Source organism: Crocodylus siamensis, chromosome 6, assembly GCF_052110815.1.
Source record: "Crocodylus siamensis isolate JL-2025a chromosome 6, ASM5211081v1, whole genome shotgun sequence".
NCBI classification, from domain to species: domain Eukaryota; kingdom Metazoa; phylum Chordata; order Crocodylia; family Crocodylidae; genus Crocodylus; species Crocodylus siamensis.
This window is the reverse complement of record NC_143400.1, coordinates 73,710,729-73,726,635: the sequence shown is the minus strand read 5'-3', so window position 1 is coordinate 73,726,635 and position 15,907 is coordinate 73,710,729. Positions and strand designations below refer to the sequence as shown.

Sequence of the window (15,907 nt, the reverse complement as noted above, 5' to 3'; positions counted from 1 at the left end):
ACTCCCACAATAACTACACCCCACAACAGAATAATCATTCCTGGATCTTATACCTGCACCTCCAGAAATGCAATATATCTCATCTAATGCACTAAATGTCCTGATGTAGGAGAAACCAAACAACAACTACATAACAGAATGAATGCACACTGAAAATCTATCAGAGACAAAAATACCCAATTACCTATGGCGGCACACTTCTCACAAGACAACCACTCTCTCTCCAATCTCACAGTTCTAATCCTCAAAGCGAATTTACAAAAAACCCTTCATAGATGAGCCTATGAACTTCATTTCATAAATCTACTGGCTATAAAAAAAAATGAACTAAATATAGACATTGGATTTATGACACATTATAACCTTCCTGACATCTAATAACCTTAGATAACCTCTCCACATTTTACCAGCTACATTCTGTCAACAGATCACCCTTCCACACCCCCATCTCCACACACACCTACCTGTCCCACACCTTTTGTCTGTCATTTTCACAGACCTGCATTTTATGTATTGGCTTCTATTCCACCCAGAAGAACACAGAACACCAGCAGATTCTCCTTGTGTTTGTGCCCAAAAGCTTGCAAAGAACATTTTTTCTAACTATTTAGTTGGTTTAATAAAAAATATCACATTTACCCAAGGAACCTTGTCTGCCTATGTCCTTAGACCAACACCACTGCAACCACCTCAAAAATCCTACTCTCACACTTGGGAGAAATATACACTGTGCTCAACAATGGTAGCAATTTTTTACAGCCACTAGAGAACTGGAGAGATGACAATAGTAGGTACAAACTGGCAATCCGTTGTTGCTCACTTTAAACATGAAGTAGTTGAAAAAATAGAAATTTCAAATACATACTCTTCCTTGTCCACATTTTCTTTGAGCTTCTTCAGACGTTTCTTTTGGTTAAATAACAGATTTTGAATGATGTTCTCAAAGTACTGATCTTCTTGGTAGTTCAGCTAAAAAGAGAGAATGTAATTAGTTATATTTAATTGCTACAGAAAGAAGGAATGGGGTTTGAAAGCCATAGGCTAAGCCTGGTTTGCAGTGTTCTGTCACATCACTCAGTTGGTATAATGGCTAGATCAAAATAAAACATTACTGCATGGCCTGCTGCAGATTTAGGACCTGATTCTGTCCTACTTGGAACTGAATCTTACTCTTGGAATTACCTTAACTGAAATGAGCCCCTCTGGTAAGGTTTTATTTCATACGAGGAAGCATGTTAGAATCTGGTCTCTTGATTATTTTGAGAGGATATTTTAAATGGTGCTCTCTCACATCAAACGTATTAATTCCAATAAAATAGCACTTCTAACTGATATCTCAACATGTTTTATATATGTTACTTCTGCAATTTATCTGTGAGGTGGAAGGGTATTTTTGTCCAGATTTTGCTATTGAAAAAATAGTGATACATTTTAGGTTTGGCGACTTACACAAGTCACCGATTCAACCCTCATATAAATGGACAAAACTTATTTTGGTTCCATAGAGCTAAGACACAGAGTCAGTGTTAAAATATGGCAGATTAGGAAGTATCAGATCTTGCTGCTACTGTTAAGCACAGAAAACTATGTTGTTCCAGTTTCATGCTGTGTGACACTATTGGCATCTGCATATATGCACCATCTTTCTGGCATACTTTGACTGCTGCTGCAGGCAAATGACACCTAAGCCTCCACTGGAACATCTGTGTTATGCTATATATTATAGGGTATGAGACAGCTCCCCACACACTCCTTCCTCCTTTGCACAAGAACTCAGGATCTAGGTAACTCAGGTAGAAGTGGAGTCTTACTCCTTTGCATAGACAAAGGCCTGAGGCAGGGTACTGTGATACCTCCAAACCTTGCCTGTGTCTACACCAACCACACACATAACCATAACCATAGTACAATAAAATATATCATTGAAAATTAGGTTTGGAAGAGACCTCAGGAGGTCATCTAGTCCAACCACCTGCTCAAAGTAGGACCATCCCCAACTGTATCATCCCAGCCAAGGCTTTGTCTAGCCAGGTCTTAAAAACTTCCGAAGATGGAGATTCAACAACCTCTCTGGGTAACCTGTTCCAGTGTTTTACGACCCTCCTAGTGAGAAAGTTATCACCCACAAGAATTCTTGCCTTTTGCATAGACAGGTATTTTAAGTCACAATCTACCTCTTAGGAACCACTTTTAATCATTGTTTACAGCATCTTTAAGGATACTTACCTCTTGATATTCACTATTCAGCTTATTATCATCTGTCAGGATTTCATCTGGGTAGCCAATCTTTTCTCTAATTGCTTTAGCCTAAATGAAAAGAGAATATTTAGATTGGGTCTTCGCTACATGAAAATCCAAATCCAGCTATACTTTAGATGATTGGACACTGGGTAACATAACAGATGTTTACAGGTTCCTTTGTAGAAACAGTTGTGAAAGAGCCAGGAATTTGGTAGGTTGCATAGGCTTAAGGTTATATGTAATAAGTCTTCTATAGCATAGAGTATTCTGGGCCAGACTCATTACACTGTTGAACTGCTGATATATATCATAACTGATCAGTCCCTATGTATCTGGATGTACATATGATAAATGGAATTTTGCAGCCTATTACAATATAAGAAAACCTCCTCTGACCATACACCTTTTGGTTGTCACCTGCCATTCCACACTCAAACCAATAAGAAAGACCATTAAACAATTGAAGCTTATACTCAAGAAGAACCAGACCTTGAGAAAAATATTCCTAGACTCCTTCCCCTCCACTCCAGCCCCACCTCATGCTTGGTCTTAAAATAGCTCCCAATCTTGCCCAAATCATCAGAAACATACTCCCCGCTCATCAAATCTTTCCTCAGCAATAAATGTGAGATATGTCATTTCATCTAAACTGTCATCAGGAAACCATGAGAACCCACAAGTCATGCATGTCTAACTAAGAATGTGGTATATCTCATCCAGCACACCAAATGTTATATTTTATAACGATGTGGGTAAAAACAGATAACAACTATGTACCAGAATGAATGGTGGCACAAACAGATAAAGGACAGAGACACTAAAACGTAGTTAGGAAAACAATTTTCACGGAATAATCACTCTGTTTGATCTTGCTGCTTGCAGATGTTAACCCCCCCCAAAAAACGGTACTTTATTTTAAACTCGGCATGCTCCCATATCTGTATAGACCAGCACATGCCAAGCACATGCTCAGAAAAGGCAGTGAATTAGTTGGACCTGGCTTGCCCAACTTCTGTATAGATTGAGCACTTCAGTGGGGCTTTTTGGCACTTTTGTCTAATAGCTGATTGAATCAGATTTAGTTTAAAGTGCCAAAAAGCTCTGCTTAAGAGCCTGATCTACGCAGATGCTGTGGAGCCAGCTTGAAGTAATGCACTGCTTCTTTCAGTAAAGTGCAGGGGGGGAGGCAGGTGTTAATGTCTGCAAACAGCCACACTTCTCATGCACAAAGGGAATTTAGAACATACCTTCAAAAAGAGTAGACTGGGAACAAAAAGAGTAGACTGGGAACAAAAATTCATTAGCCTATTGTATGCTAAAAACAAAGACTTATAATGGACTGTAAAATTATTGTCTATGTTAATTGCTAAATTCTGCTCTTCACAGGTGAAAACAACCCTTCTAAATGATTCTTGCTCTCCACTCATCAGGTTTTTACTATATATCTCTTGTCCGTTGGCTACCTGATAACTTCTCCTATATCCAGTTTTTATTTCTATATACTAGCCAATTGCCTGTCAAGAATGACAGGCCCAGGCCCGCTCTCCCCTTCCCTCCTGCAGCTTGGGGGCCTGTTTCCCCCCCACTGCAGTGGTGGGGGCAGGGGAGGAGTGGGTCTGTGCCCGATGTGGGGGAGGACCAGGCCTAAGGATGGGGAGAAGTCAGGCCGCCACAGGAGGGGGGGTGGGGGGGACGGGAGCAGCGGGCCCAGACCAACCTGGTGGTGGGGTTGGCTTGGGGCTGACATGGGGGATGAAAGGTGGGGAAGGAGTGGGCCTGGGCCTGAGTGGGGCAGGAGGCCAACTCTTCCCCTCCATCAGGCACAGTTGTGTCGGACCGTGTTGGACCAGGCCTGCTGCTCCCCCCACCGCCGCACTGGGCCCACTCCCCGCCCCCCCCCCCGCGTCAGGCCTGGGCTCACTCCTCCCCTTCCCCTACTGCCACTGCTGCTGCCTTGGTCGCTCCTCCCCATGCCCCACTGAGCCTACCCCTCCTCATAATGCCACTGAGTCAGCCCTGCAGGCAGTGAAGACAAAAGGGGAAAGGGGAGGGCCAAGGCCAGCACTGGTGGCCTCGCCCCACCCCTGCAGTGTCCCAACCTCACTGCCCCCTGCACTGCTGCCACCATCACCTCCAAGGAGCAGGGGGGTGGGGGACAAGGCCAAATCCAGTAGTCTCAGCACCCTTACTCCCGGTCCATCATCGCCACTTGCAGGGAGTAGGGTGGGGGGGAGGCCGAGGCCAGCACCGCTGGTCTCATCCTCGCCCCCGCACTCAGTTGGCTCCATTGCCATCATCCCCACTCTGTCCCCTGTGTCCTCACCATCATGGCAGTGTGTTGCCACCGAACACTTCTTCTCACCCTGACTGGCTTCTTCACTCAAACACTTCTTCACACTCAGCCAATTGAGCGTGAATAAAACATTACCGACAGACAGACAGACAAATTAAGGCTTTTATAATATTAGAATGTTTTATACAAGTCCTTGTTTCATCTAGTAATCAGCTCTGCTGCTCCTGTCTCTCCCAGAGACCTGAGGCTGAGTATTGTGATACCTAAAAGCTTTTCTAAATCTAACCCAACCATGAAGTTGATTCAATAAAATATATGAGCAACAAAAACGCAAATTCTGCATTTGTGTATCCATATGGGGCAAGCCATATAGACTGTATTCTAATATGCGAAAGGCACCAGTAAAATATATACCATTCCTGGCTTGAAAGTGGTGTGGAAACTGTTTGAAAGTCCTGGCCTTAATGTTGCAATAACTACTTTCTACTTTATACATTGTATAATCTAAGTCTGTCTGAAAAACCGTTAATGTTGCAGGATTTTTTAAAATTTGTTTTTAAAAGTTTTGAAAAACGTTGAATTGGCAACAAAACATTATGATTGTAAAAAAAAAATCCAGAACTATAGCAGATTTTTACAAAAATTCCACAAGGTTTTTCTTTGTCTAAATTAGTATTTTTGGAAGAAAAGAAACAATAAAATGGTAACATCTGGAAAACTTTCAACCGGCTCTAGAATCTTATGAATTAGAGTTGGAAACTATTCTATGTGGTTGTTTGGGTCTACTGGTACAGCACTGTCTATCACACTTGTCTATTGAAATGTGCCATCTATCTCTTCCCTTAGAAGACTGTTTTGCATATTTCACTGTAAAGAAGTGAATATACAGCTGAATTACTTCCTTTCTTTATTCCATCTCAATAATACCTCAGCCATAAAAGCCCACCGAATCACCCTAAATAGTTCCTTTCTATCAGCTCTCATTACTTCCTTCAGATGTAGTATCTGTAGTGTGCTATAACTTGCCCTTTGCCCTTGGTACAGCCTGATAGTTCCCAAACTTTTCTATTAAATTATACCTTGGTCTATGTCAAGCTACTCTGGGATTGCCCTTTCCATCTAGCTAGGACCAAACAGACATTTCCCCTTCATTCAGCAATGGATGGTCAGTGTGGTTGTGACCTTTTGGTACCTGCTCACTACTGCCAGTTTCAGAACTCAGGAATTATTGAAATCACACATAGGAACCTATGACTGGAAGAGACTTCCAAGGCCACAGGGTCTAGTACCCTGCATTTGCAGTTAACCATTTGTTCAAAATGGTCCACAAGAACATTCACTCTAGTTTTTCTTGCACACCATAGGCACAAAGTACTTTATTAAAAACACAGACAACATGCTGCATGGGAAAAAGGATACCGCCTTGTAACAATGACTGGCCACTGCAGTCTTCTAAAGGTTAAAATAGAGTTATAGAATTATAGAAAATTAGGGTTGGAAGGGACCTCAGGAGGCCATCCAATCCAAACCTCTGCTTAAAGCAGGGTCGTCCCCAACTATAACATCTAAGCCAAGGCTTTGTCTAGCCAGGCTTTAAAAACCTCCAAGGATGAAGATTCTACCATCTTTCTGGGTAACCTGTTCCAGTGCTTCCCTAGGCTCCTTGTGAGAAAGTTCTTCCTAATAGCTATCTAAATTTCCCTTGCTGTTACTTGAGACCATTGCTCCTTGTTATCTGCCACCACTGAGAACAGTTTCTCTCCACCCTCTTTGGAATCACCTTCAGATAGTTGAAGGTTGTTATCAAATGTTTGTTCACCAGAGCGCCCCAAGGGATGACGAGGTCGAACGGTCACAAACTCCTGCAAGACCGTTTCAGGCTGGACATAAGGAAGAATTTCTTTACTGTCCGAGCCCCCAAGGTCTGGAACAGTCTGCCAGCGGAGGTGGTTCAAACTCCTACACTGAACACCTTCAAGAGTAAATTGGATGCTTATCTTGCTGGGATCCTATGACCCCAGCTGACTTCCTGCCCTTTGGGCAGGGGGCTGGACTCGATGATCTCCCGAGGTCCCTTCCAGCCCTAATGTCTATGAAATCTATGAAATTCTCCCTCCCCCTCTTTCTTCAGACTAAATAAGCCCAGTTCCCTCAGCCTCTCCTCAGAAGTCATGTACCCCAGCCCCCTAGCCATTATGCTACAATTGATCCTAGGGGAGCATTATTCTCCTATTTAAAAAAAGACAAAACTAACAACAACAAAGCTTGCCAATGCTCCTTGTCCATCCATTCCAGGAAAAATTCTTCCTTAGTTCCACAACTAGTAATTAGACCATGCATGCACGAGCTAAACCCAGCAGGTAGAAACCACTGAGGTGCCTAAGTATCTCTCTTACCCTTTCATCATCAATCATTCCTGGTTGATATGAAATCCTATTGTGACCCATGAAGACCCATCCGAGCCTAATGACCTATTTGGCTAGTATGGCTAAGGCACATATGAGAGTTGCCAAAATTATATCTTGACACCTTTGATCAGTACTTTTACATCTGGGTAAAATGGGGAGAGCAGCCTTTGGAAAGAGTCCAGACCCAGGGCTTGAACTCATGCTGCCAGAGAAATTGCTCTTGTCATCACACCCCTAATTCTGATATACAGAGCCTTAAAAACTAGATTTATTGTATGGATTTGTGATTGCTTCACCCTTAAGGTTTGGAGCATTCTATGTGGCAGAGTTTAAGTCTTATCAGTTGATTAGAAACTGACACTGGCCACATCTACATGAGATGCCAACTGTGCAATCATTCCTGCACATTCATTTAGTACTTGTATAAACAAGTACTTCATTAAGTATAAACAAGTACTAAATGACTGCACAGTAAACCAAGTTACTACACAGTAGCACTGACAAATGGCTTTTTTCTGACACTACTGCACAGTAGCCCCGAGACTACTGTACAGTAGCACTGCGTCATGGGTTCTGATATGTGACACTACCATGCAGTAGATTTCATAGACATTAGGGCTGGAAGGGACCTTGGAAGATCATCAAGTCCAGCCCCCTGCCCCAGGAGCAGGAAGTCAGCAGGGGTCATAGGATCCCAGAAAGATAAACATCCTAATTTCTCTTGAAGGTGTTTGAAGTAGGTGCTTGCATCACCTCCGGCAGCAGGCTATTCCAGACCTTGGGAGCTCGGACTGTAAAGAAGTTCTTTCTTATGTCCCACCTGAAATGGTCCTGAAGAGTTTGTGACCATTTGCCCTTGTCACCCCCTGGGGCTCTCTGGTGATCAAACGTTCCCCCAGATCCTGGTGAGCACCCCGATAAACTTATAGGTGGCCACCAGATCATCCCTGAGCCTGTGCTTTTCCAGGCTGAAGAGTCCCATAGCTCTCAGCCTCTCATCATAAGGTCTGTTTTCCTGACCTCTCATCACGCGTGTGGCTCTCCTTTGTACTCTCTCAAGCTTCTCCACATCCTTTTTGAATGGTGGAGCCCAAAACTGGACGCAGTACTCCAGTTGTGACCTCATCATGGCCGAGCACAATGGGAGAATGATGTCATGGGATTTGCTTGAGAAGCATCTATGGATGCAAGCTAGCATTTTGCTCACTTTACTAGCCGCAGCATCATATTGAAGGCTCATATTCACCTTGTGGTCAATCATGACCCCCAAGTCTCTTTCCTCCATAGTGCTAACCAGTGTAGCACTGCCAAGCCTATAAGCATGCTTCAGATTTTTCTTTGCCAAGTGGAAACCCTTGCATTTTTCGGTGTTAAACACCATCAGACTATTGTCCGCCCATTTCCTGAGCCTGTCAAGGTCAGCCTGGATCGCCCTCCTGTCCTTAGGTGTGGATGCTTTACCCCAGAATTCGGAGTCATCGGCGAACTTGGTCAGTCCACTTCTGATACCAATGTCTACATCATTAATGAAGATATTGAATAGCGCTGGCCCAAGGACAGAGCCTTGAGGGACCCCACTGGTCACAGTGCACCACAACAATTGACTTTTGTCAACCACCATCTTCTGGGTCCAACCATGGAGCCAATTCCCCAGCCAGCTGGGGTGTGTGTGGTGAAGCTGAGGCCACACTTGGCCAGTTTTGCTAAGAGGTGATCATGACCAGATCTAAGGCTTTTTTAAAGTCAAGATATATCAATCTCTTCTCCCTTGTCCAGGTGATAGGTCACTTGGTTGTAAAAGGAAATAAGATTGGTCAAGCAAGACCTACCCGCAACAAACCCGTGCTGGCTATCCCTTAGGATGTTGGCGTCAGCCAGTTCATTAAGGATGACCTCTTTAATAAACTTTTCTAAGATCTTCTCTGGGATAGAAGTCAGCCTGATGGGGCTATAGTTAGCCGGATCCACTTTCCTCCCTTTCTTGAAGATAGGCACCACATTGGCCTTCTTCTAGCCTTCAGGCACTACACCAGAGCGCCAGGAGTTCTCAAAGATCCATGCCAGAGGCTGAGCTATGATGCCTGCCAGGTCCTTGAGTACCCTGAGGTGTAAACTGTCAGGGCCAGCTGACTTGAAGATATCCAGCCTCTCAAGGTGTTCCTTCACAAGGTCAGTATTGATGGAGGGTAAGGAATCACCCTCACCCAGGTGTTCCTGTCCTGGAATGGGCAGGGGCGCCCCTTGGGACTGGTGAAAAATCGTAGTCTCAAGCTACTGCACAATCAGCGTCTTGTGCAGACGTGGCCACTCAGAATGAAGTGGGGCTGTCTGTATCTCGAAAACAAGGAACCCCTGCATTACTCCAACTTGACTGTTGTGTTTTTGTTCTGTTCTAACTAAAGTCTTAGTGAATACATTGAAAAGCATGTTTGTCTGATTAGATTTTTCCAGGCCAAATATCAGTATGAGGACTGTTCTTATGGCAAGGTAATATAGCAAATAACCCTTAAATTCACTTACTTTTTGTTCTGCTTTCTTTTTGGTTTCTGCATCCATCCAGCTAAGTTCATCTAATGTTTTTATAAAAACCTCACGGATATCAGCAATCATATTTTCAACCTTGAAAAAAGCACCAAAATATATAGTAAGACAACATAAAATGACCTAAACAATTGTCCATGGGTCACTACAGAGTTTGTCTTGTTACTTTAAACTATCACTCAAGATTGGCCCTAACCTGACCCCTGTCCTCCTGTCCTAGCTCAAATTAAGTAGTGTTTTATCCAGAACTAACTGGCCTGTTGTTGAGGTTGGAAGTATAAGAAGGACAAATGCTTGAATAACTGCTGACTTTGGAGCTAGTAATGAAGTAGGAACTGCGGCAGTTCAAACTACAATAACTTAACAGACAATAACCCAATCACTCAGTACTGCTAATCAAATCACCCCTGGGCATATCTGCACTGCAGAGAAAGTTGTATTCTTAATTTGAACTAGTGGTAAAAGAGTAGTGAAGATGCAGGTTACCACTTGGAGATAACACCTATTGGGATGCTATGACTTGAATTTGAGTTGCTAATCCAAGTTAAAAGTTGAATTATAGTGCTTACCCTGTTCTTTTAACCTAAGCAAAGGATACTTTTCAAAACATATCAGTATAATATACTCTTGATGTAGCTTAAGGATTGTTTTCCAGTGTGGTCATTCTCACTCAAGAGTAGTTCAAGAGGAGTAATGCTCCCTTGATTTTCCTGTAGTAGCATAGACAAGCCCTAAATAGTTGTTGTTCTTGTTGTTGCTCAATAAAATATTAATTGAGCACCAAAATATAATCTTCAGGTCACCTTTGTCCACCAGTAGCAAAGTCCCCAAGTAGAAGAAATTAATCAAAATAATTATCTTTACTGTTTAAAGATCTATATATTTAAGCGGCAATTATTTACTGAAGCAAAGTTCAGTTGGGAAGATGAAGTCAATAAACATAAATAATAGATAAGGGAATTCATGTCTATACAATAGCCCCTATAATGATAAGTGAAAGAAAAAAAACACATGTATTTTCAGAGCACCAGAAGTAATAAGAACAGCATTTTAAATAAGCAAAATCACTCCGTTTTTACTGTAAAAAGATACCTGATAACATAATTTAATATAAAAATGTGATCAGTTGACTGAAGTTAAACTGATGCAAAACAATTACTTTCAGCCAAGGCAATATGATTCATTGCCTCGCTCTGTAATCTCTATTTTAAAACTTCAGATGTAATCTGCAATGGCTTTTTCTCTTCAGTGACATCCTCTCTTACTATCATTTGCTAATGGCTTGATGTACAGGCCTGCAAGAGGTATATAATTGCATCATCACTAGCTACTGACATTGGTGCTTTCCAACATAATGCTGAATAGTATTTTCTTTCCTATTCTTAAGTGAAGTTTAAAAAAGCATGTTCTGGGATTCTTTGCAATTCATATTTCTTTGTATACTGGAACTTCAGGAGAATTACAGCATTATAACGTACTGTACTTTGTAGTAATTCAAAAGTATTCATTTATGCCATCAAGATGGTATCTCTTTGTCTGAGCTATCCCTTGGTTAGTGTAGAGAATGGAACAAAGCTAATTTCCAGAGACAAATTGTGATGCTGGATGCCTTAATGGTACCCTTCACTTCATTGTCAATCTGAGCACCCTGTAAACATCTCAAAACAGAATTTGCTTTAAAATTAGGCATCCGAGCTCATACCAAAATTAAATCACCAATAAATGGGTTTCTACAACTGTAAAATAAAGTCAATATTTACTAAATCATCATCTTGTAAACTTAACTCCTTAGATGGCACATAAAAAAACTGAGTTAAAAACATTACCACGTGTTTACTCTCTCCAGCAAATGCTTCCTGTACATATAATCGTCCTGCAGCGTTTTCCATATTACTATTGACATAGTTTGCACAGCGACGCCAAACAGCAGTTTCTGATGTTGTGCCATACAGTGCCTGTTAAATATAAGATAAAGAAATGACATCTGAGTAAACATAAGGAGGAGGAGGAGAAGGGTGGCTGATTTCCAGACTGTGAATTTTGGAGGCAGCAACTCTAGTCTCAGTGTGTGCATTTAATTCTCACTGGTCTAAATAGGAGTTAGGTGTATTCACTATATAAACTTAACATCTATCACAGGCTGAGCAAATGTATGAGGGCCATTAACAACATACTACATATCTCCAAGATGTGGAAAGGGCTAGGGAGGAAAATACAAGCAGCCAATACAGGAAGAGATTCAGATGTCATTTGTGCCTGGAACTGAACTGTATCTCCTTATTCTGATAAGGGCCACTGAGATTGGGAGTAGAATCATTTCCAGAGGAGGAAGTTGTTTTTTTCAATGTGGCTTTGACAGCAGCTTCATAGAAACACTACCAGTGGTGTCAGATTAGGGAATGCACCTTGCTAATGCATACCCTATGTGAGCTACACTGCCCCTCCAGACCACTTTTGGGATAGCCTTGACTGCTTGCAGCCCCTACTGCAGATTACTGGAGGTGCAATGATCTCTTGTGCCATCAATTGCACGATTGATGCTATTTAGCTGCAATTATTCTGTCATAATAGTTCATAAAAATTGAGGCTGGGAAGATGGCATGCAATGCTGTCCCCTTGTAATACAAAGATCATAGCACAAAGAGTATGTTACATTGGAGCCATTTGGTCACTCCCTGGCTTCTCTGTCTTCAAGGCTGCAGACCTGTGACTTAACGTACAGAGAGCTACAGTTACACCTTGGCCTGAAATGCTGGTACTGGAAAGAAAAACTGCTGATATGTTCCTCTTCACCCTAATAATAGTAGAAAGAATTAGGAGAGGAAAGACCTTTCAAAAGTGTTATCAGTATAACACAGTAAAAAACTGTCTACAGGGTTCCCTGAAGACCTACATTGTTGGAGCTATTCCATGACTCTGTGATCAGCATGGCTAAGAATAGCTGAATAGCTGAATAGAAAAGAGAATCCTATTTCTAATGTGCTTCTTCCCATTCCAGACCTGCTGCACACATACATAAGACGGAATATGCTTGTAATGCAATATAGACGCTGCAGAGTGGAGGATTGTTAATTTTTAACCACCAAGAACAGGACAGAGAGAAAACAAATCCAACTCCCTCTGCAAAGCAAAACTCAAAACCAGAGCAAAATAAAATCATTGTGACTATGTAATTGTACAGATGATACACTATAACATCAGAGAGATGCTATAGAAGAAGCATCAGGAATCGGGATTCAGCAGATAAGCCAAGATATGCCCAGCACAAGTTTGATGGGAGATCAGGGAAGGTGGTACATTGCTGCTTAGGTGTACATCAGCTTCCCATGACCCAAAGGGGTTGTTGCTGGAGCTGTTTATCAGGCCACAGGTGGCAGCCCAGTACTTGGCTGGCTAGGAGGGTTTATGCTGGTTCTATGCCAGCCAAAGATTCATCTGCAACAGAAGAACCCACAAGTCACCCCCATTAAGCCTGATTTGCTTTGCCAGTTGCTGCATCATTTACTGAATCTGCCCCTAGAAATCCATTAGGTTTCATATAACAATGGAAACACATCTGCTTTGCCTATCACTACAAATGGCATCAAACTGCAATCAATTACTATAGATTCATTCACTGAATGATTTCCAGACTTAATTCAGATGCATTAGAAACAAACCACTGAAATTCATTAAGTTATTATGCATAAATTCTCGATCCCAATGTTACATTACTACAACTTTTCCTATTATTATTTAAAATAGAGAACATAAATTTTAAAGGGAAGGTGCCAGTGCGTTTCTTTCAAGAGAAAAGTAATTCACAGAGTTTTATATTCCTGTAGAATTAAGAACTAATTAGGATCACCAGGCTATATCAAATGCTTTTTAAATGTTTTTGTAAGCTTCTCTCTGCTGCAATGGCAGTTTTCAGCAACTGTTACGCTTCAGAGTAACAACTTGTTCCCTAGGAGCAGAAAGTAATGCCAGTGAACCAGGGACTGTGTCCTGTCTTTCTAACAGCAGTAGTCCTATTTGAATATATAATCTAATAATCTGTAGGGGCTTTTTTTGGCTGAGATCTTCAAAGTAGTGGTAACAGGTCTAATGATCTTTCTGCTAGGGCTTTGGGACTCTCAATTGCATATATCAAGTACTCTAAATCTGAGCTCCAGACATATGACATCTTGAAAGAGTAAGTGACTAAATTGTCAAACTTTCCAAGAAATATGGTAGGGATGATTCAGGGGAAGAAATAAGTGTTCTGAAGTGTTTATGTCTGAAGACACTCTAGTGAAGCAAATCCTAATCAAGTGACACTCCATTTGAAACTTCAGTTTTAGAAGTGCATGCGTGTGTGTGCGCATGTGGTGTGTGTAGCATCATACCAATTACTTTTAGCAAATTAGTAGGAAAAAAAAAAGATATATATATATTTACATGTAAAGTATATTTTTAAAGCCTAGAATTTTGTTAATTCTAAATCAAATTTCTTCAGGGATGTCTTAGATACTTGTCCTCCATGGGCACATCTACATATGCAATGAATGCAGCTGAATAAGCTCTGGCACAGTTCGCATAGGAGTTTATTGCTCCTGGGTGCCATGTTTGCATGTACGCCCAGGATCACAGCACATTGAGCTAGGATGGAGCAGCCCCAGTTGGCAGGGGGCCCAGGAGGTCATCTTGCCAGCCCAGGGCTGTTCTGCCCCAGCTCAACATGCTGTAGAGGGGCTGGCTAGCTGGCAGTCAGCCCCTGCACTGAAGCACTCTTGTGCTTCGGCCAGCTACCTCAGCATCTACACATTTTGTGGCAGAGTAAATAACTCCACTGTAGGATAGTATTTGTGTCTGGCAGTACTATTCTATGGCAGAGTTAATGAGTTTTCTCCATCCTAATAGCACCACATGTGTAGATGGTGACATTTTACTGTGGAGCTATTGAGTCAACTCTGCTGTAAACATCTCATGTAGACAAACCCAGTGATGACTAAAACTAGAGCAATGTCTTACACTAAAAAAGGCTTATACTATAATAATTTATAAGAGTACAAGTGGCTGAATAATTCATGAAACCTATTATATTCAGAACTGCCCCAAATGATCAACTAGAATGTTACTCCTCTCTTCCCCATACTTCACTACTGTGCTAAGAATAATCAGAATATTTACTTCCTGTGCCAAAGTGATTCTTTTTCCAGAAAACAGCGAGGGGTGTGTGTGTACGCACAAGTGCTTTCTCTACCATGGCCATTGGTCACTAATAAACTAAGACCACAAACCAAGTTTGTTTCCTTTTTATGAACACAAATCTTAAACAGTAGTAAAGTTTGCTTGGAAGGTTTTGAGGACCCTCGACTCCCATCTAAAACAGAGAGGTGAAAGTGTTTAGCACCTACCAGAAGCACTCAGATCTAATAGGACTGAACCATTTAATGACAGCAATATTGGATCTATAATGTTTGGCTCCAGCATCCGATATTGTTAGGTACTCAACAACTTGTAGCAAGTCAATTAGAAGTAAGGAGCCATATATATTTGCATTAAAATAGTCCTGTGCTGTCAGAAAACGTTCATAAAGCCAGCTGATTAACTCAGACTCAGAACAACATAGACACAGATGTCAGGACGATATTTCTCAGGCTTGCTTTCCAATAATCAAGGATACATCATATAAATTATAAACACATCCTAGCAGGAGCATCAGCAAACATCTGGAGCTTAGTACTTTGCAAAGTTCACATTGCACTTAAAACAGGTATTTGGTATAGTATAGTCAATATTTTGTGAATGTTAAAAAATCATCTTTAAAATTTAAAGACACACTGATTTCTGCACCTTACGAAAAGCATTCCTTGTGTCCTTGTAGTTACGGCTGAGACTGTTTACAAGGTCCATTATGAATCGCCAAACCATGTAATTTTGAATCTCTCTGTATAATAAAACAACAATAAGAAGTTGATGATTTTTTAGGCTTTCAGAATTTATTCGTGATAAAATGAAAATTCTAAAATCATGCCCATCATACCTACCTAGGAGTATACTGGTTAAGAATAGACTTGAGTTTGATTAGATATTCTGGAGCGTAAACAACCACAGGCTCTATATTCTCAACATTAATTTGCACAGTTGACATGATATTATTTATGAATTTTGACCAGTTGAATTCCTGGAAAAATATACAGTTTAAGTATAAGCATTATTAAGAAATAATGTGATTATTACTATTTTTTTCTGGCCACTGCTTTTACGATTCAAATACATTTGAAACAAATGTTTCAGACCAAAAGTTAGTGTTTTTCTTTGGAAACCACATTGTTGTAACAAATGAAACAATTACGGAATTATGCACAGATTACCTGATAATATTTATGCGAGTTATCATTAAAAACAGAAAAGGCAAAAAAGTAGAACAGAAATGTGAACAGCGGGTTCATGCCTGCAC

At 41.2% G+C, this 15,907-nt stretch overlaps 1 protein-coding gene across 5 annotated transcripts in view; it reads right to left on the bottom strand.

The window, feature by feature from the left end:
* MME (membrane metalloendopeptidase) overlaps positions 1 to 15,907 on the bottom strand; it is a 74,477-nt gene that overhangs the window by 20,447 nt on the left and 38,123 nt on the right. For all 5 annotated transcript variants that reach the window (XM_090053013.1, XM_090053010.1, XM_090053015.1 and 2 more), the window contains exons 11-16: positions 15,495 to 15,631; positions 15,301 to 15,394; positions 11,310 to 11,438; positions 9,463 to 9,561; positions 2,227 to 2,307; positions 866 to 969 (exon numbers count right to left, since the gene is read on the bottom strand). In XM_090053013.1, coding sequence (XP_089909139.1) covers positions 866 to 969; positions 2,227 to 2,307; positions 9,463 to 9,561; positions 11,310 to 11,438; positions 15,301 to 15,394; positions 15,495 to 15,631 — 644 coding nt within the window. The remainder of the gene's footprint in view (positions 1 to 865; positions 970 to 2,226; positions 2,308 to 9,462; positions 9,562 to 11,309; positions 11,439 to 15,300; positions 15,395 to 15,494; positions 15,632 to 15,907) is intronic.